Source organism: Athene noctua, chromosome Z, assembly GCF_965140245.1.
Source record: "Athene noctua chromosome Z, bAthNoc1.hap1.1, whole genome shotgun sequence".
In the NCBI taxonomy this organism is placed as follows: domain Eukaryota; kingdom Metazoa; phylum Chordata; class Aves; order Strigiformes; family Strigidae; genus Athene; species Athene noctua.
In genome coordinates this window covers 36,264,042-36,287,274 of record NC_134077.1, presented here as the reverse complement: position 1 = coordinate 36,287,274, position 23,233 = coordinate 36,264,042, and the positions used below count along the sequence as shown (strand labels likewise).

At 35.6% G+C, this 23,233-nt stretch overlaps 1 protein-coding gene across 1 annotated transcript in view; it reads right to left on the bottom strand.

Moving 5' to 3' along the window:
- Positions 1-23,233, bottom strand: part of FBXL17 (F-box and leucine rich repeat protein 17) — a 318,512-nt gene that overhangs the window by 207,153 nt on the left and 88,126 nt on the right. Inside the window, exons 5-6 of the mRNA XM_074932732.1 lie at positions 15,414-15,521; positions 2,987-3,117 (exon numbers count right to left, since the gene is read on the bottom strand). Of these exons, the coding sequence (XP_074788833.1) occupies positions 2,987-3,117; positions 15,414-15,521 (239 nt within the window). The remainder of the gene's footprint in view (positions 1-2,986; positions 3,118-15,413; positions 15,522-23,233) is intronic.

The window sequence follows — 23,233 nt, the reverse complement described above, 5'->3', positions numbered from 1 at the left end:
CCCACAGCAAGATCTGCTTTATTGGCCCTTAACCTAACCCAAACATTCTCAACCCCATCATCACTGTACTTGATTTCTGAGCTGTCATAGCATTCTCTAACATACAGAAGTTGTGGATGTCCCCTCCCTGGAAGTGTTCAAGGTCATGCTGGATGGGGCTTTCAGCAATCTGATCATAGGATGATCTTTAAGGTCCCTTCCAACCCAAATCATTCTGTGATTCTATGAAAACAGAGAAGTAATAGTTGTTAATTTTTGCATGTGCAAAAAGTCACAGCACCAAAAATTTTAGCGTCTGCTATGCAGAGATCTTTCACTTTGAAAGTTTCAGTTCCTTTCAGTTACTTAGCAAGAAATGTAATGATCGCAAGATTAGATCTAACACTGTGTCACAAGGAAGAGAGCAGTATAAATGTTCTGGGACCACAGCCTTGCTTATGGAGAGTATTTTTGTGGATTTCTGGAAACAATAAAAAAACTAAAATAAAGTTTTAAAACCAGTGATTTACTTCTGCTGTAAAACCCACCAATAATCAACTATCTTTAAGAAATAAATCACAGATACATCTTTAAATTATATGTAGTTTTGAGAAATTTCAAGTTTTCTTTCACCCTTGATTTTGCACAAAGGAATGGAGGAAAAGTTTTCCAAGGTTTAAAGAAAAAAACAAACCCAACCCTCAGTCATTCTAGAAAGAACAAAAAGGTGTCTTGTTAAGTTTCAAAAAAACTGAAATACAAGCCCTACGTAGTTGGATCTCACAGGTAAACAGTTTTGATAATGAGTAGTGGGGGGTGAGGTGGTGGAATTGATCTCTCTATTTTAAAACCAAGAGTCAGGTAAAACATTATACTGCTGACATCTCGTATGTTGGAAACCAAAGATTTACTCACAGGTATCAAGGTGCAGAATCTCCTCTGACAGCCCCTCTAACTAGGAGTCATCAAATGGCATCAGATAAAAACAACAAAAAAATAAAACTCATCTTGCCTTAGATCATTAATATACTGATTTGGATAGTTTAAACTAAGTTGGGTTTTTACCCAAGGTAAGCACCTGAACAGTCCTGTGAACTTCTGAAGGGTCACTCATATCCTCAAAGTGAATATGCTCATAATATATGCTCTGTTGAACTACTGCCTACAATGATTAAAGTCCAGTGGCTGCATCACATTCATTTTACATAATTTTCAGCAATTCTTAATTCAGCATTTAGGAGGAGTTGAGCTTCTTATTCAGTTAAGACTAGTACTTGGACCTTCATCTCACTAGTAAAATAGGAAAAATACTTGAAATTGCCAAATGACTGCCTATGAATAAGATTTAACAAAGGCACCTCATTTTCTACATACTCTCTTTGGTTCCTGTTATGTAGAAGCTAATTTAAATAGCTAAACTTAAATCTGTAGTCAAGGTTTAGGTACCAGTTGCATGTTGAAAAAGTATTGACAGGTATGACCAGAAATAAACATAAAATGGAAAGAACTACAAGACAAAGCTCCAAATCTAAAAGTTTACATACAACAGCAGGCTCTCTGTGTTGGAAAGGATTTCCTTTTCTTCTTAATCTTCATAATACTAACTTTATTCAACATGAACTTTTAAAGACATACACACATAATTAAAAGATACATTTCTTACTCTAGCAATTCTAGTAATTTCAAGAGCAGTTTGACATCAGTTTGGATCATACTTATCTGACTGTCTTACCATAAAGTTCAAGCAGAAACATGTATCATTTCTAAGTTACTTTAATTAAAGACTGAAAGGTTCATATCTTGAATTTACATTTTTGTTAGTATTTTATATTCTCAATTTTTCCATTACAGTAGCTTTATGAAATGCATATGAAAACAAAGCCCTACAGACAAAACTACCTGAGGCAACTAAATGCTTTCAAAACCAGTGAAGTTACATTAAGGGTCTGACCTAAACCTACAAAACCAAAACAATTGTTTTAAAGGCTGAAAGGAGTTACAGCAGAAGTTCAAAGGCACTTCCTATTCAACACATTCCTATTTTAGTATTTTTAGAGCGTTATAATTTCACCAAAGCTCATTTATACTTTAATACATTCTTAAAGATTTCAGAAAACCTTGAAAGAGAATATGTTAGAAAAAAAATTCTGTAACCATGGGAAAGTACAATTGCTAAAACACATTGTTCTGTTTTATATGAAACTGTTTTAGAACCCTTCTCTGTTCAAACTGTTTCTTTCCTTTTGTTTAAAGCACCAGTTATAATAAACTAATCTGTTAAAGGTAATTCAAAAATGTTTTTTCCTGTGCACCTTGAGGTAGTGGCTTTTCTCAATTTTCTCATTTTAAAAGGAAGCCTCCACTTCTAAGAGTCTCAATTTTTTTCATTTTTCATCTAGTCTGCAATATAACTATACATTATCTGTGTTCATTTACTTAATGTTAAAATAAATTACTTGATCAAAAGTACAGAAAACAGCAGGATAGGAGGTATTCTGGTCAAAAGCAAAAGCCTAAGGTAATAACCCAGTTATTCTTTCAGTCTCATTCTGGAGAGTCTCTTTGCCAAAAAAATGGAAGACTTCTTGCTTTATAAAACAAAAGGAATTCTACTATGTAACCCACAAGCAGTTCATTCTTCCTTATGTAGCCAAAAATATGCTTCCTTTTTTGCATGCATACAAATCTGTTTAAATCCTGACTACCTACTGAAGGAGTCATTGCAATTGTACATTTCAATCAAAACAGAGCAAATTCTCATGAAATCTATAGGAAACAGATTAGTGCTGTCATCCAGTTATAACTACATTTTTTTCTGCCACAGAAATATACAACCACTCTGCAAAATATGTCTAGATGTTTTACCCAAAACAAGCAAGAACAAACACTGAGAAAACAGAGCTTGCTTTTAATGATCTTCTCAAATGCCTGATCCATAAGGAATTACTCTCCATTACCACTCGTTAAATTTGCTTTATACTGGGTTTAGATGCTATAATGAAATTACCTGTCATTAATGATCCAGTTCAGACACAGATTAAGGGAATTAAGGTTTTTGCATCTCTTTACTATTTCCATCACGGTTTCATTGTCCAGTTCTGTGATATGACGTAGATCCAAACTGGAAAGATTTCTTAGCTATGGAGATAAATATGAAGAGAAGAAATAGTTTGGAATTTGTTCACATACATAACTTATTAAAAATATTAAACTTCTAGGAATCATGTATAATATATGCAAGCTAATCAAGAAAGGTGAGATTACTGCATTTTTCACAAAAAGGAAACATACCAGAGATACTAATTAAATCCAACCATTAGCAAATTTGGAATTCAGGCACTCAGTTACACCATGAAATCACGACATTCTCACTCATGGTCCAGTACATCTACAGTAGGGGCCTAGCCCTTCCTCCTTTTAACTACATGAAGTATACAATACCAAGGTAACATAGCAACTCATTTAACTGTAAGAAAAAGAGAGCATGGGAAGGAAGGGGAAAAAGCACATTTGTGCTTAGATTCAAATGTAAGTGATTAAAGACTCCAGAGTCTAAGGCTTTCAAACTAAGTAAATATTACAATCTCCCTGGAAAATACAGTATTTATACTGCAGTCTCAATAATAACTTTGATATTCTGAACAGAAGTTGGAGTCACAGAAAAATATCATTAAGATTTATGCACTGATTAATCTGATGTATTACTCTTGTTAATCACTATAATGTCCTTCAAAACCAAGCAAAACTCTCTTACTAGTTTTATGAGCTATGGATTCAAAGAAGAAAATTTTTACAGATTTCTGCAGTATCTTTAAACAACAGATGAGTTTCGTCATAATAACCTCCAAGTGCAGTTTACTTTTTAAGATGTCTGAAATAATGTCTGTTATACTCTGGAAGAAAAATTGTATTAGGTAATACTGACACTTTAATTAAATTTACCTTCCCTTAAGAGAGAAAAAATAATCCTATTCAGCGATTTAAATCACTCAGGATTTGATTAAGTAAAGGCATACAACTGAGATCATATAATCGGTCCACTTCAGTAGTTAATTAAGTCAATGTATTTAAGAAAAAAATATTAAAAAAAAGAAAAGTTTAATAAAGGGAAAAGAAGAGGACTTCAAATGTAGGTAGTCTTCCACAGAAACTCTTCTGGTATTCTGTTCCAGAAGCTTTTAACACTCCAAACTAAAGCTGAAGATAAACCACATACTGATTCCAAAAATTTTGCAGAACAAACATAAAATTTGTGCAGCACGAGCTGGAATCTACCTGGCTGGGAAGCACGCCTGTGGAAAGGGACCTGGGGGTCCAGATGGATAAGCTCAATATGAGTGAACAGTGTGCTGCAGCAGCAAAAAAAAGCCAACAGAATGCTTGGTTGCATTAACAAGGGCATTTCCAGCAGAGATAAAGTATTATCTCACTCTGCTCAGCACTTGTCAGGCCTCACCTGGAATCCTGTGTTCATGTTTGGTTGCCACTATACAAGAAAGATGTGGACAAGCTGGAGAGGGTCCACAAAGATGATCAAAGGACTGCGCTGCCTGCCATATGAGGAAAGGCTGAGAGAACTGGGGTTTTGTTCAGCCTTGAGAAGGCTTAGGGGAGACCTTATCACCATGCTCCAGTATTTAAAGGGTGGCTACAAAGAAGATGGAGTGTCCCTTTTTACAAGGAGCCACAATGGAAAAGACAAGGGGTAATGGGTACAAGTTATTCATGGGGAGATTCCAACTGGACACAAAAGGAAAATTTTTCAAAAAAAGAACAAACAGTCACCAGAATAATATCCCCAGGGAATTGGTGTATTCACCAACACTGGACACTTTTAAGACTTGGCTGGACAGGCTGCTAGGCCATCTTGTCTAGACTGTGCTTCTACTAGAAGGGTTGCACCAGATGATCCTTGAGATCCCTTTCACCTGATATTCTATGATTGATAAAATTAAGAAAACTGACCTCTGAGAAACAACTGCACGGTATGTCTGTAGGAAGTAGAACAATAATATTCCTATTATTCAAATACTACCAGTGTATTGTGGAGGTACTTGTTGTAATCCTGTTGAATTTCTGGTAATTTTATTTGTCTATCAGGGAGAAAAGCACATAATGATTGATATTGTGTTGGTAAAATGGACAGATTTTACAAGCTCTGTCTGCATTTCATATATACTGCTCCAGCAGGAAGTTTAAAAGACTTCCTTTATGCACCAAAAAACCCCCTCAAATAATCCCTTATTTTTTCTGTATAAATTACAAGAAGGGGAAGTTTAGAGCAACTTGTATTTTCTTCACCTTCATACAGCTATTCATATTAGATAACTTCAGCCTTTATACTATGTTGGCAATAATATGGCCAATGCCCATGCCATAAGAAATATACCTACTCGACATACAACAACGCATATATTCTATCACAGTAAACAACCAGGAGACCTCAAAGACAAGTAGAAAACCTGCCCGTTAAAAAACCCCTACAGAATTCTTAGCCAAAAATATGCTTTCTTTCACGACATTTTTCTTATGAGCAGCTGGCAATACCAATGATTCTTTTGTCATTAGTATTAGGTACACAGTAAAAAGCATGAACATATGCTGAGGATAAATTAATGCATGGAGTTCAGTTCTTCTTTGAAAAGTATGTAACTAACATGGATTCAAGTTAGGTAAGAGGTAACAATAGAGTATCTACCTCTTTGAAGCAATGATGAATGCAGAAAGAATTTGTGATTTCCCAGGCAAAAAGATTTTGGCACTGCATGGGTAGACTCAAAAACTAAACTGAATTCCTAATATTCCTATTGACCAAATTAATATGGTTTCCAAGGTAGATTTTATCCTTTACCCTCACAGAAGAATGATCATTCCCTCATTGTTTCTTTCCTTCATACTAATAATCATCTACCATTATATTCAATGTACAGTAACCCAGTCATCACTTGTCTTTTTTACTGTCACATTTATTCACCTGACACCTCACCTACTTGGTAGGTTAATTCTTCTTTTTATCAGGCACAACGTACTTGATCTAGAAAACCTTCCTGACATAGAACTTTGGACAGATTGCTTCACATTGATACAAATCCTCCTGTATAATTTTATCTATACAATCTTACTATTGCCCTTTCACAGGAGTGAATGACTTTCAAGACCTGCAGAACTGGATACATATTCCCCTAAGTACTGGACCTTCTGACATGATTTTGTACCAACCTGAACAATACAGGTGAAAAGAATATCCCTTGGCCTATTTAAATCAGAGGTATTAACATCTTACTACTAGTCAGAGAATTGCTATAAATGTGTATGTAGTAATTTTTCATTTTAAAAATGGGATGGATATTTTAATGACAATGTCCTATTTTATATCATACCTGAAAAAGTAATGGCAAAGAGTTAATGCTGCAATGCTGAATTCTTTATTAATCACTAATATCACCAAAAAAATGATAAGAAAAATTACATATGTTTTATATTCTACCTCTAACCTTCACATCTAAAAGTAGTGTGATAGAAAAAAAATTAAAATTCTCTGAAGCAGACAACTGGACAGTTGGGATGTTTGAAACTTCAGTGCATGCATAAATCTTGAGATTAATTAGCATTTTTCCACAGAAAGGGATATTCTGTGACAAATAATCTTAGGGCACCAGGATGAATAAAGTTTTTTCTTTTTTTTTTTCTTATAATCCAAATCATTCTTCATGCAGCATTTCCATTTTATTGAACAATTTCAAGGCCAGTCTTCTACAGATATTCAACACTTTTTTTCAAGATTTAATTTTATAGCTCTACAAAAATTGCTCAGCATGAGCAGAATTTAAACTTTGAACTGAGCTCCAGCTGACAAAATATTTTAACTGAAAAAGTAATATTAAATGTGACAATAAAACAGACAATGCAAGTAGTAGACAGATTATTTAAAAACATGAAATAGAAAATAATTAAGAGAAAGCAAGAACAGTTAAACTCATTTTGTGTGCTACATACATATACAACCTTGCTGAAATTACTGAATACTGACTCAGCGTTAAAATTGTATAAGAATAGCATCTGAATTTCAGAGGGAGTCTAGTGAGATAATCGGATTAGAAGTGAACAGGATGTTGGTCCCTTCCTCTCAGTCCCACTAACAGACAGAATTCATAGCACAGTATGTAAAGGTTTTGTGAGGAGTTTTCCTGTGAAAATATACTCATTCATGAGTTGTTCCACTGTGAATGGCAGATGCAAAAGAACCACTTAGATCATAAAATGGTTTTGGACAAAGGAAGTTTGAAAAACAGAGCTTCAGCTCTTTTAAAAAAGATACTAAAATTAAAAACTAAACACTACAGTTTTTAAGAAGTTACCTACTACTTTTGGATTTCAAATATTTCAGATTATGGTAAAATCACTTTTGTTCAATACTTCTGTTGGTTGTTTTAAGTGAAGTTTTATGGAGGTTGATATAGCTAAAGTTTATTCAGAGATTATTATACTATTTGTGTGCCTGAGTGTTATCAAGTTCACAAGACTTTCCTGATTACTAGAACTTGTAATATTAAAATATGCATAATGCGAATCAAGAAGCTAGAACATTGAAAACTATCATAATACAAAAAAAAAAAAAAGAAAAAATATGCCTGATTTGAGACTGTTCAAGTTCAGGATAAATTTCATATACTTTGGATGATAAATACTATTAACATTGAGATCACAGCTAATTTTTCTCTCTGTGTGTCAACTCCTGTTATTGTTTAGCTGTTATTGTATACTAATATAATGAGTATGCAATTCTTTTTTGTTTTTCTTTGTTCCCCTGATGCTTCCACAGTTCCTGTAGAGATATGCTTTCTTAAAATCTTTGTATAGAGTAGAATCATAGAATCATTTAGGTTGGAAGAGACCTTTTAGATCAGGTCCAGCTATACACCTAACACTGTCAAATCACTACTGAACAATTCACATAAAATCAATCCTCTTCAGAAATAAAGCCATATTATTTCTGAAGAAAAGTGCCTATAAGGACTTAATGAGGTTTAAATTCACATCTTTTGCTAATTAAGCTTAATTTTCTTGACACTCTTTGTGTATACATGCCTTCAGGGAATAGTCCCTCTTGTATTTAAGCCCTGTGAATGTACGATCACAGAAAATAAAAAATAGAAACAGGAACAAATTGTAAATCACAGTCTTACTATTATTATATCAAGAGAACCTATAAACTATTTTTTAAAAACTCACAAACATTAATTTTTACTTAAGAGCTGAAGTAACTGAACTATATTATTGAGATATACTGTGTTCCTGAAATAGTAATCACACATGGTTTAAAGAATTGGAAAATGATTGAACAGTTGCAGATAAAACTATTTTTCCATAGCCCGATTTAGTGTTTTGTACATCCAGAAATTTTAATTTCTTAAATACTGCAGAACATTGAGCTTCCATTGCTTAAATAAGAAATACATGGTCAAAACCTGCACTATAAGAACAGAGGTTTAATTTGCATCACTTACCTACACTCTTCAAAACTAACTTTTTCTGTTTTGTTTTTTGTATCTGTAAACAAACATTTTCAACTCCCTTTTCTTCTCAGACATGTGTTAATTAAGGAAACAAATTTATTCAATAGATTCCTTTCTTTTGCAATGTACCACAGCAAAACTCAATAGGAAAGTGAACGACATTTGAATTCAAGCAGATAATCCTTTCAAGATGACTGGTAATAATAATTTGGCTTTTGATTTATTGCACGCATACTTTTACAAGTTATGCTACAAAATAAATATATTGCCCTCCTTTCTAATATTAAGACCCACTGTAAAGGAGCTATTTGCACAACCATACAAACAGCACATACAGTACCCATGTTACAGGACTTCTTTGCAGTTTATAAACTCTAAAAGTCACTGTTAAATTACATTATCACTGAGCCATAATTTACTCCCCCTTTGTGTTATTTATTCTCAAGCAGCTCTAATGAACTTTTTTTTATAGTTTCACACACCAACAGAGTACTGAAACCCTTTCAACCATGCAGTCTTCTCTGCAATGACTTTTTTATTTCACTACAACTTGAGAGAAACTGAAGTTGGGTACAACTATCAAATTCTTAAAAATGATGAAAAGAATCTCTTAGGATGGACACAGTTAACTTCAACAAAATGGTCTGTTTTATTTTGACAAGATGTAAAAAGGTCCTCTTATACAGTCTATAGCACCACATCATTTGAAGTATCAAGCCAATCCTCATGAACAATCTCCCCAAATCACTATGTCCAGAAATCCTTACTTAATTATTTTTCCTAGGATTGGTAGACTAACATTTAAAAGGACATCTTATTAAATGCAGATTCAAATAAATCATATGCCATCTTGTGAAATATAGTTCATTGTATAAATTGATTTAAAAACTGCTTTCTCTAGGCCTAGTCTATGAAGAGCAGTCATATTATTAGTTAGGAAGCATGATGACTTTAAGATTAAAAGGTGTGCTGAAATATTACCATTAAAAAGAGCATAAAGCAGAGCAGTTTGTTTCAAACAAACCAGTTACTAAAAAAAGGGACCTTACCATACCTCTGTTTAGAGAAGGCTCTTACAAAGTCAGTCTTGTCATGGATTATAATTATATATCTGTCAAAGTGATAATGCCTGCACTGAATGAGTCAAAAATATTTGCTCTATAAATCTGAATTTTTATTGACTTTACACTGGCCACCAACTCAGACACAGGTATGTCTGAGTTAGACTGGACATAACTCTTCAGTAATAATTATGAGATAAAGAAAGAATAAAGGTTGTATTACTCCAAAAAAAAGAGTTCCTAAATAAACTGACTTCATGTACTGGTGATTAGAAGAGCAAGACAGAACTTTTTCCTGTCAAGATGTTGTTCAAGGATTCACACATTCTTAGATGAATATGTCTATAATAAACTTTTCAAGACACAGTCTGTCAGAAATACATGGTGGAGAAGCAGTTATACTGCTACAAAGCAATTACTTCTCCACATCCACCTCCACATCCACCTCCACATCCACCTCCACATCCACCTCCACATCCACCTCCACATCCACCTCCACATCCACCTCCACATCCACCTCCACATCCACCTCCACATCCACCTCCACATCCACCTCCACATCCACCTCCACATCCACCTCCACATCCACCTCCACATCCACCTCCACATCCACCTCCACATCCACCTCCACATCCACCTCCACATCCACCTCCACATCCACCTCCACATCCACCTCCACATCCACCTCCACATCCACCTCCACATCCACCTCCACATCCACCTCCACATCCACCTCCACATCCACCTCCACATCCACCTCCACATCCACCTCCACATCCACCTCCACATCCACCTCCACATCCACCTCCACATCCACCTCCACATCCACCTCCACATCCACCTCCACATCCACCTCCACATCCACCTCCACATCCACCTCCACATCCACCTCCACATCCACCTCCACATCCACCTCCACATCCACCTCCACATCCACCTCCACATCCACCTCCACATCCACCTCCACATCCACCTCCACATCCACCTCCACATCCACCTCCACATCCACCTCCACATCCACCTCCACATCCACCTCCACATCCACCTCCACATCCACCTCCACATCCACCTCCACATCCACCTCCACATCCACCTCCACATCCACCTCCACATCCACCTCCACATCCACCTCCACATCCACCTCCACATCCACCTCCACATCCACCTCCACATCCACCTCCACATCCACCTCCACATCCACCTCCACATCCACCTCCACATCCACCTCCACATCCACCTCCACATCCACCTCCACATCCACCTCCACATCCACCTCCACATCCACCTCCACATCCACCTCCACATCCACCTCCACATCCACCTCCACATCCACCTCCACATCCACCTCCACATCCACCTCCACATCCACCTCCACATCCACCTCCACATCCACCTCCACATCCACCTCCACATCCACCTCCACATCCACCTCCACATCCACCTCCACATCCACCTCCACATCCACCTCCACATCCACCTCCACATCCACCTCCACATCCACCTCCACATCCACCTCCACATCCACCTCCACATCCACCTCCACATCCACCTCCACATCCACCTCCACATCCACCTCCACATCCACCTCCACATCCACCTCCACATCCACCTCCACATCCACCTCCACATCCACCTCCACATCCACCTCCACATCCACCTCCACATCCACCTCCACATCCACCTCCACATCCACCTCCACATCCACCTCCACATCCACCTCCACATCCACCTCCACATCCACCTCCACATCCACCTCCACATCCACCTCCACATCCACCTCCACATCCACCTCCACATCCACCTCCACATCCACCTCCACATCCACCTCCACATCCACCTCCACATCCACCTCCACATCCACCTCCACATCCACCTCCACATCCACCTCCACATCCACCTCCACATCCACCTCCACATCCACCTCCACATCCACCTCCACATCCACCTCCACATCCACCTCTACATCCACCTCTACATCCACCTCTACATCCATATCTATCTATCTGAACTCAAAAGAAGCAGCCAAGGAAGTGGCTTGGAAATAAAACTATATCTAGGTGTTGAGATTTGCTGATGAAATTGTATTAGAAGGGCAACAATTAAACTGCTGAGAGGCAACTACCACAGGAGGGGAAGAAAATACCACACTTTTGGGGCAAAAGACATAAAATTTAAAAAAAAAAATTCACTACTTCACTAGCTAGCATATAGAGTTTCTTATTCACACTGAGTTAATGAATAAAAATTATCCATCTGGATATTCAACACATAGATACTTTGGACATTTGCATAGATATTCATGCTTAGGAGAGAAGAGAGTGAAAAGTAAAAAAATTACCAGCAATACACTCCTGAAAGACAAGGGTGTGAGGAGGGGAGTAAGGGAGAAAACAAGAAAAAACAAATCATGTAGGGAAAGATAAGTAAATAATAAAACAAGTGAGGAAAAAATATAAAATAAGGAAAAAATAATTAAGGATATACTGAAAACAGAAGATAAATACTACAACGCTATATCTAGTACATGTTCTTCGCTCCTCCATGGAAACAAAGTTGATAAATGTTGGACTAATTTTTCTGATGTCATATAATAGATCATTCAGATCTTTAGTGACACTTTTTCACACATTACAGCTCAAAGCAAAAAAACCCAAACATTCTAGGTCATCAGAACAAACCACTGGTTTCAGATGGGAGTCTAATTGTGAATTGCATATACACAAAACTCCCTCTTTCTCTTTCTCTCTCCCTGTGTACAGTGCCTCTCACCTAGCCCAATAACCATTTACTTTAGGTGCATTTTTTGTAGTTTAGAATAGCTTCAAGGAAAAAAGGCACCGGTGTGATAACATGGGTTTGCTCAAGAAGAAGATTTTTTGAATGTCACCACATTCAACAGTAAGATAATGAAAATAAACCCTGAAGGTTTCTTCTTTTTCTAAAATATATAACATTTTCACTACCATACCCCAAAATTAGCTATTAAAAAAGCCCTGCAATTCAACAGCACTGTGATTCAGAATTTTCAAGTGCCAGTATTTTTAAAGAGAGCTAACATTACTAGTGGGTAAATACAGTAATAACAAACCATTCAATTTTTATACATCCATCAGTCTCAAAGCAATTTTACAGCAAAGGCCAGTGCTGTTATCTGCAGTTTGCACACAGGAAGGAGGACAGAAGGGAACTAGCTCTGCATAGCCTTGCAGAACACACTCATGGGTCATGTAGAGCAAAGAACAGACTACATTCTCTATGAACATGGGACCAGAATTATTACTAAGCACTTACTAGTTAGGAACTCTAAACAAAACTGACCATCAGACATACATGATGGTTAAAAAAAAAAAAAGTGTCATCAACAGATGAATTCTGGAAAAGACAGTTCCAGAAGTTAAAGATCATGTTAGTACTCCCCAAATACTTGTTTTAACTCCCTGCTGGAGCTTATTTCCTCCAAAGTACTCTAGAAATGGAACATGTGTCTGTGTCAGATGCTTCTGTGCTATTCAGAGTTCATTAAAATTGCCTCCTGTACTACAAGGAAGCAACACTTGCCAGAGGAGCCAGGTGGAAACACTAGTGAAGTCACTGCAGCAGATAACACCTGTCAATAGCTTCAGAGTAAAGAAGCCTGAATTCCAATACAATTTCCCAGTCACTGTATGATTGGGAAAATCTCTTACTCTCTTTTTCCCCTCAATAAATGGAATCATCCCACTTGCATATATTACATGCATATATACCTCAGCTTAAAGTAGTAATAAATTTAAACTAATACCTTGTTATTATGCACAGAAAGTCACTTATGCAAAAGAATATCTAGCAAACTTTACAGAAGACATCATAACATAGAACTGTAAAATAATTTGGGTTGGAAGGGACCTTTAAAGGTCCTGCAATGAGCAGGGACAGTGTCAACTACATCAGGTTGCTCAGAGCGCAGAGGCTTGGAGTCTGGCCTTGAACATTTCTAGAGATGGGGCATGCACCAACAATCTGGGAAACCTGTTCCAGTGCTTCATCACCTCATCATAAAAAATTTCTTCTTTATATCTAGTCTGGATCTATCCTCTTTCAGTTTAAAACCATTATCCCTTGTCCTGCTGCTACAGACCCTATTAAAAAAATCTGTTCCCATTTTTTTTTTTATAAGCCCCCTTTGAGTATTGAAAGGTCACAATATGGTCTCCTTGGAGCCTTCTCTTTTCCAGGCTGAACAACCCCTGATGTTCAGTATTACCATAACACTGTCTTCGCAGCATTAATAGTCTACAGGAAGTTTCTACAGCTACAGCTTGAGGGGAGGAAACTGGAATCCCAAAGCCTCAAGTCACAACAAAAAGCACATGCATCAATACTTATCTCATATGACTTCTTCCAAGTTTGTGACAAAGTAGCCTCCTAGATATTTTCTAAAGAACTACATACAGTAGTGTCACTCCTATGTAAATCAGGATTTCTGAACATTTATTATATTCAACCACATGAAAATCTGAACCAAATAAGATATAACAAAATCTCGACTTTTCTTTAATCAAATAAAGTCACTTGGTTGAAGGATGAGGCATCCCCCCCTTAAATATTCAATAAATCTAGGCCAAAATAATACAGCAACCAAAGCATGCACCTGAAAAGTGATCTGTGTGGGAATTTCCCACAAAGCCTTGGACTACATAACCTGTCTATATCAGATTTCTAAATTATGTACTTCATGTATTTATGTTGTGTATATAACTATAACCTAGACTTACACATAAACAGTTCTCATAGGACATGAACATTATTGGATTATTTCTCTCTTCCACAGATATATGCCACTTTTACACATCATTTCAATATAGTCCTTTCCAAATTGCATCATTTGAGACACTATAACTTCCCTATGCAAATTAATGTCTCAGTCTTATTTGTCTGTGCATGTGTTCCAAAATGTTTTCAAATTCTTCTGCATCTTCAGCTACTAGGCTGTGCTAAACTGATAAAAATATTTTACAGATATGCTGGATGGTTCTGTATAAGAAGAGCTGCACAACTGCATCAAAACCCCTGTATTTTCTTTGGGTACATTCTGCCTGAGAAATGTTTTCATAAAACATTCTCTCCATTTGCTATTTCAAGAGGTCTTCAACCATTTTTATGTTTACCAGAACTTTTCATGCTCAATACCCATTTCTACAGTCAACTGTAAGTTATAATAAGTCCCACCTTCCCATTTGAATTTTTTAAAAAAATTCTCAGTTAGAAATACTAATTTATCTATTCCAGATGCATCTTTCCTCTGTTCTACCATGTTTGCACAATCCCTGAATTTACTTTAAGTTACGAATTTTAATTGATATGCTGTTTGACTACCTCATCCAAATAATTCATTTTATTGAACCCTTCCATTATTTTCTGCAGGTTCACTCAAGTTAGTTGTCCCACACACGACTCCTCTTACATAAAAGGAAAGGAAATAAAATATATCTGTTACCCTATATGTTAAAATATAAAGATGGATATATACAAAACGCATGTGCATGGGCGATATACTGTTGCAGTCTAAATCTCTTGCACTAGGAATTCTGCACTTCCAATTACTGAATTATGTTTTATTTGCAATGGAATCTGGTATAGCTAGGCATTTAAAAATTTTGAACTGAGCAGTATTATTATTTCTGAGAAAAAGTATCATCCCTTGAATATGTTTTTTACTGCAGTGTGTTTACACAGAGAAATCTGAATGTGTCTGCTCAAATAACAATTTCATTTACATTGTCATGTTTCCATCCATTACTTAACCTGGCTGATACATATATAGTCTGGCAATAGTCAAACACGCTAATGACTAGCCAAAAGTAGTTATGATACTTACATTAGTGAGGTGAATGACTCCTTTTGATGTAACTGAGCAGCCCATAAAACCAACATACTGCAGCTCAGGACAATGTTCAGCAAAAGCTTTCACGGACTTATCTGTCACCTGCAGAAAAGATATACAGGCAATAGTTGAACAGGTGATATGGGCACATACTTAATACAGTCTAACCACTTTCTCTGTAAAATGGCAAGCTGCTCATGAATAATAATCACTAATGCTCATTTTATAACCACTATTATTATTTATTTCAAGAGTTTGAGATAAAACATCAGGTATGCACACACATCTATATTTTTGTATGAAAAGGAAGGAAAAATATCAGCTTTGGCAGATAGGGATCATCTTCTTGGAGCAGGAGAAGAAATGGAAGAGAGATGGCCACAAATTCTAATATTTTTGTCACCTGATTTATCTGCAAATAACCCAAGAGACTATTCTATCCATTATTTTCACAAACTATATGCAAACATGAAAATACTACCAAATTTATGTTATTGGCATCCTGCTGAGTCATGCTATACCCAAAGACTACACATAGAATTTGAATTGTTTCATATCTGAAGTTTATATTCCATTACTAAGCTTTTTTACTAAAAAACCCATAATTGTTTATTTTAACTTAAAGATAAGCTTGCATGCATTCCCCACAGACTTGTATCTCATGGTAACATTTCACTGTGTCAGTTCAGTTGAATGGACAAATACCAAATTTATTATTGTGATTTATTTCTACAATTATTTTTTCTTTATAATTTTGTCTAATAAAATTTTATGACCATGAAACACAATCCATTGCACAAATGTAATGCCTTGTAGGTAGACTAAATATTCAAAAGAACAACATTTTATGAGCTTTTGAAGAATATAATATTGACATGTGTACACTTAAGACATCTGCATACCTGCCTTTATGTGCCTTTTTATGTGTTGGGGTTTTTTTCTAAGAAGTATGTATTCCCAGTGCAAATGACAGTAACGCAAAACTATATTGATTTTGGGGCAAACCCTGTATTTTCTAGCCAAACTGATCAGGAATGTCTCACTATGTCTGGAATCGTAAATCCTGAATGTCAAGGACATTCTGGGCTTGTAACTCAGAAGCAAAACAAGTTTTGAAATATCTAGTCCATAACTCAGCCTCGGGTGAATACATACACAGGAACATTACTTCTGCTGTGCTGTGGATCACCTTTATTCACAGTTCCAGCTTGCCTGTCTACCGCATCACTTAACTGCACACTGGCAGTATATGGTGACCTTGGTGAAGACTCTGGCAAAACAATTTCTGAAAAGACAGCCCAGAGATAAGGGAGATCAACAAGATTATAGGTACACCACCACATATAAACTGTATTGGTTTGGGGTTACTGAATATAGTTATAAGTCTAATGCAGCTTTCTCAAAGCAACAGTTTCTCAGTAAGCAAAGATTTTTATCATTGCACATCTGCAAAATAAAAGGCAAGCCTTATGAGATTGTGTATTTAGAAGCCAATGAAGCTGCAAACAGGCCAAAAGGAAGGGGAAAAGGGTCAGCTAAACAGATAAAATCACAAATTTGGTAGCAGTCATGTCATATCTGCATAGACTCATGTCTCAGGTTTGCCTACTTGAACAAAAAATAAAAAAGCGTAGTAATAAACAACTTCTTTGACATGATCTTAAATTTTTAATTTTGCACACTCCTCTAACCTGAGGACAGTCACACCAATTATTTGGGAAATTTAAGATATTGACTACTAAAACTCCTTGAGAAATAGTATGAGAAGTCAGTGACTTACAGATTTGCACTATTTAGCATTCTACCAGCACCACAGTAGGGGGAAAAAAAGTTTATCTTCTCTGTAGAAGATAACTAAACCTTCTGTTTCAGCTAACAAACTAAGAGAAGGACCCCATTAGAATATTACCCTCCTCTCTCTCTACAGCGGATTAGAGTATGTTTCTCTGTTAATGAAACGTTTGCCCTAGCTAGCAAGAAAACAACAGCATAAATGGCTAATATTGCAAATTCATTAAAGAGTTTGTGTGGGTGCTTGAAAACTTTAAAAAAATGTTAACAAAAATAATAAAATTACTATGCCTTAATATATCTTTTGTTTATACTATGGAATTTTCTGCATTCCAAACAAAATTTGTGGAAAAATAGTTTTGGTAAAATAACAGCAGATTATTGGTATACATATCAAATAGTTTACAGATAAGCAGTGAACCTTTTTGGCACTTGTTAGATATGCAGCATCTACCTAGTCAGAAAAAGATTCTTCATTACATCCATATGCCATGTAAGCTTCAGGATTTTCCAGGTTTCGAAAAATTATTTATAATCTCTCAACAGTAGTGTGACATTACCTGAATATGCCTTACAATTATTGTGGTAGAAATCACCACTTTAGACAGGCATTTTGCTACTGTAAACAGCAATTTCCGTTCTTAAATCTTAACATAAATAAAATAGCAGTGCACTGAACCTGTTGTTGTCTTTAAGCTCAGCTCAGTAACAGATCCCATCCTCTGCTGTCAGTCAACTAAAGTCCATGACCTGCAGAAGTTCAAGTTTTATTGGGCTACATCAAAATTTTCTTTATCATCACTGTAATCTCACAGTCAGAATTCTTTACTACACCAGTGCCTAAGTATATATTACTTCTTTTTCAGACCCTAAGTGATTTGTAGCAACTGATATTTTTATAGTGTGAATCCCACCCAGACAGCCTGTAATGAAAGCCTCTTGGTATTCTGTTTGTATAGTTACTCTTCATACATGACCACACTTGCCTGTGATTGTATTAGTTGGGAAGGGAAATATACATATATATTTTTATATATATATACACACTCTTATAATTTCACAAAAATAGCTTCTCATAAAATGCATATAAGATACTATGTATAGAAATAGTGGATCAAAACACCTGTAACCTAAGTATCTGATGAAAGGGTAAAAAATAAAATTTAAATTAGATCTTTTTGTTCTCCTTTTTGCAGGGGTGGAGCAGAGCAAGAACATGGAGTAGCTTGGAATTTATTTATAAACATATCTGCAGCATTATAGTCAAGTACAATTACCTAGTTTTCAGTTATCAATTATTCTAACTGAATTCTATCTGTCTTTATATATTGCTCAAAAAAAATAATAAAATGTTTGTATGCAGAAATATTAGTTTTCATTAGACTTATTTGTATAAGGGAGGAAAAAATAGATTAAGTTTCAGACAGATCTGAAAGAGAAGCAACAAAGCCAAATTTAAAGCTCAAGTAAATTTCTAAGACTGAAAAGAACTATTCTTCTGCTTAATTAGACTTTGCTCTATTTTATCATCTGCAGTACACATGGCTTATATGCATATGTGAACTTTTATATTTAAACTCAAACATGCAGGCCAGCTCACTATTTCTACTATAAGTAGGTGCCAGAAATAGTAACCTATTTTATTGTACAAATGTGGTTTATGTTCTGAAGTGATAGCCTTCTCTACAGAATAAAAGAAAGATAAGTGACTGATGAAAAAAATGCATTGAAGATTAGCAATGGCATGGATGCAATCTTAACACTCTCTCTTCACAATGCAGTATCTAAGTGTATGTTACGTTTTCCTCAAAGGTCTCTTCACCACACAGGAGAGAGAAATGAAATGTGTATTATAAACACAGCTTCTGCAAGCTAACAAATATTTTAAACAACTGACATTCATATACACTATACAAGCAGATTAGACTAGCAGAATTTAAAACCAGATTTCCATAGAAAATACATTGTATTTCTACAGAAATGCCACTTGTCAACAAAGATACAGAAATTCATACCCAATTCTTTTATAGATTACAGTACTGTTCTTCCAAGAATATTTAATAATTGAATCATCTATTCGACCTTCATTGATTTTCATTCACCCTGTCTTGCTTGATATTAGTTTTGCTTTGAAAAAGTAATATATAATGATGAGGACAGATTTGTAAGTTATGCACTAAAGCATTGTGAATGGGAAATACACTGGTCTAGAACTAGTAGCACAGATTTTGCTCCTGTTAAAGAGATCTATGACAAGTGAGATATATAGTTTAATAATTTTTTTTATGTATTGCAGCCTATTATATAAGAATTCCATTGTTTACTGAAATCAATATTCTGACTATTCTGAATTAGATTCTGTAAGTATTAGTTTATTTTACATTCTATTCAATAACTGAAGGAGCAGAAATGAACCGCTCTGAAGCAAAGATGATAATTCAGAAAGAAGGTTTAAGATACAACAGTACAAGTCACTTAAATCCCAGCTAAAAAGCCTCATAATTAATAAAAACTCACAGAAGCTCTAACAAAAATAACTGAAAAAGTGATAGGAATATAAATAATAACTGGCACAGAATGAACCATGTTCTCTTATTTTAAGAGGTGCACTGTAATGTAAGTAGATCTTAACGTGCAATTTTTTCCATGTAAAATACATAAAGGATTGCAAAATATGTAAAATATTCTTCAGAAGAAAGATACTTAGCAGGATAAACTCTGCCAGAGTAAAATATGTTCTCATTTGTCAGTCTGACATGACTCTGAGTATCCACTGCAGAAGTCAGCACCAACAGTAGAAGAAATCCCTTTTCTCCCAATTCCTTACTCTATTAATATTTACCTGTCTTGGTCAGACACCAGATTAACCAAACTAATTCTGGGGCACGACAGGAAGAAGGGAAGAAGGGTCAGGGAGAATTTATTAAGTTCAGTTTTATGTTTGAAAAGAGATAGGTTTACAAAAAACTCATCTGCTACTTCAGTCCTAAACCTTCTTGTCTTACCTGTGCGTTATTATATACTACAGACTAAGCCTCACATACAACCCACTCAGAAGTCTGCCCGGCACAGGGCATGTGGCCAGGCCCTCCAATATTGTGTTTTCTATCACATACTCAAACAATATACATTTTCCCTGGTCTGTTTTCCCTGAAAGCCTTGCATGCCACTGTCCATAAGGTGCAGTTAGGCTAACCTCAGGCTTAAATTTGTTTTACTCCTTTTTATCAAAACTCCTGAAATGCATTTGTTCCACAAGATATAGGCAAATTACACAGAGCAAAAGCATTTACTCTGGAGTAACACAACTCACCAGCTTACAGGTGAGCAAGATGACATACACAATAATACATGAAAAAAAAGAAACATTAAGCAACAAGGTTGCTCATATACAGAAATATCTGTATCTACTGTAAACAAATGTGGCCAGGCTACCACTGTTGTTCTATCAGCAGAAAAGACAATATCATTAAATATCAATTTTAAAAATAAAAATAAGTGACAGCAATGAAATATTATTGAGAGAAACTGCCTGACTACAGGTGTGTGCTTACAAGAGGTTCTTTCTGCTTAGCTTAAAATTTGCATTACTACCTCTGTACTAAAATGTAACCACCAACAGCTGGCCATCATGCAAGCTAAAAGTTGTTGAATTGGTTGTACTTTGTAAAAGGGTGAAGATGGAAATAAAGTCTAGTCATTGTAAAGAATTATGATTAGATGATCCCTCTTTGCCACAAAGGGAATGATGACGTCTCTTTCGACTAACACTTCTAAAATTACTTTTTAACAGAGGGTCAGAGATCACAATAGTACACCAAAAGTTAAATGCTAGTATTTTACACTGTTAAACTAAACCAGACACTTACAAACATTTAAGATTACATATACCTTCCTAGTCCAATGAGTAAGAATTATATTATAATATTAACCACTTCTGAATTAAAATACAAATTAATTTTAATTTTTAAATTCACTTCTACGTGAGGCTGCAATACTCAAAATACTTACAGATTTAATCCTAAGGTTTCATCAAACATGCCAGGGCACTCATTAGTAAGAATTCCTATCCCCATTTTAATAATACAGTTTATTAGAAACAGATAGTACTGTTTAATTGACCATGAATATAAAACCAACTCAGTTTAAATTAAATGGGAATACAGCACAAATGTATCTTATAAACACATACAAATCCTGATAAATGGCTCTTTTGCTCTCCCTCTCCCAGAAAAGGCAGAAAATGTGAAAAATGAAGTTGATGTTTAAAAGATTTATTTCAAACTTAAACTGAAAAAGACTTCCCCTATTCAATAGTGGCAACGCACTGTCTGCTTTTCACAAGCATCAACTTAAATTGTATGCGTCATAAAAGATGTGACAAAGTAATTATTACTGTCAAAGATGCATGACCCCATATTGCAACTACAGAACACTGACAAAAATAAGGTTTGTCATCATGCTTAAGTTCTCAGGACACCCAAAGTTCATTAGTGAACAGCAGCAAGGCAAGGCTCATCTTAACTAACTGCCATTGGACAATTTGCTTCACATTCAATAACACATACAGATAAATGTAACTATTTGCTTAATCACAATTCAACAACTGTCAGCTTTAACGAAGTGGTAAGATTTTAAGATGTACTTAAAATTTCTATGAGCAATCAAAATAGAGAAATATAAATACCTCTATTCCTTCCTCTCTGAAGGAAACAAACTGAAAAGGAAGCGATCCCCACTTTTTAGTATCTATTTGTGAAGTTTAGTCTAGATTTTAAATCTTTTCACAACCTGGGTTTATAAGCTTTGATTGGTTACTTTTCATTACAAAAAAATCTTTAACAAAAAAATACAGTCTTTCACAAAATAGAGCACCACTACTTACTAATAGCAGTAAAATGTTTTTCATTACCTGAAAGGGATGAATTAATCCACCAATTTGAGTGACTTTGTTTACAAAGAGAAGAAAACAAAAATTCTTCTACAGTATTTTAATATCAACAATTTTTAAATGTAATTTTTTTCAGAAACCTGTTTCTTGAAATGGGTCTCACCACTTAAGCTGAAATGTAAACTTGAAATACAGAAGCAAAGTCTGCATAAGATGAACCTTGCAACATGAGCTATTCCATCATACTCAACAATTCACAGCAGACAAGATTAATACAGTAAAAGTAAACCATGGCAGAGAAGGCCTTAGCTGCCTGAAGCAGCATGCAAAAATACAGAACTGGGTCTGGCAGTACTCCTTATATGCTTTCTGCCTTGTAACTGCAAAGCATCTTGCATCTGTTTCTGTGGCCACCTCATTTTGAGATGAGAATGTGAGAGGTGCCTGGAGTTTCTACCCTGTGCACCCATAGCTACCTCAGACCTCATCAAAACATGTTCTCTTGACTTGGCTCTGTGCAACACTATGCAACTAGGAGGAAAAGAGTACAGAGAACTACACTGTTATCCTTTTCTTCATCCTGAAACATTAGCTCAGGAGTTAGTATTACTATGCGCCCACAAGAGGAAATGATAGACAAAAGTGTAAGGACCAATATAAAGAATTGAAAGGAGCATTTTATGTTCTATTTGCCAGCTGGACTAATATTCTGGTAACATCAACTACTTTAAAATACCGTAAGTATAAAAAAACTCAAATAGTTTTGCAGTATACTGTTGAATACCCAAGGGAATCATAATTTTATCAGGTATCCTTTTAGAAAGCATTTGGATTTGTTGCTTCGTCCTTGTTTTTAAGAGGACTGAACAACTGGCTACAACGAGTGTTTCTGTTTTATCTTGATAATAACAGAAGCCTATACAAATTCTTCCTAATTAACATAATTTTTAGATACAGAACTCTAGCTCAGTTAAGGGCAGTACAAAGTATTCATTTTCTTTCTGTGGCACAAAATATCACTGCTTACTCTTATTCCCTTCTTGTTACTAACGTCACAGTCATCAAAACACCTGATGAGCTCCTTTTCCTATTTTTATCTATTTTATCCACTAAATTTAACAGAACACACTTG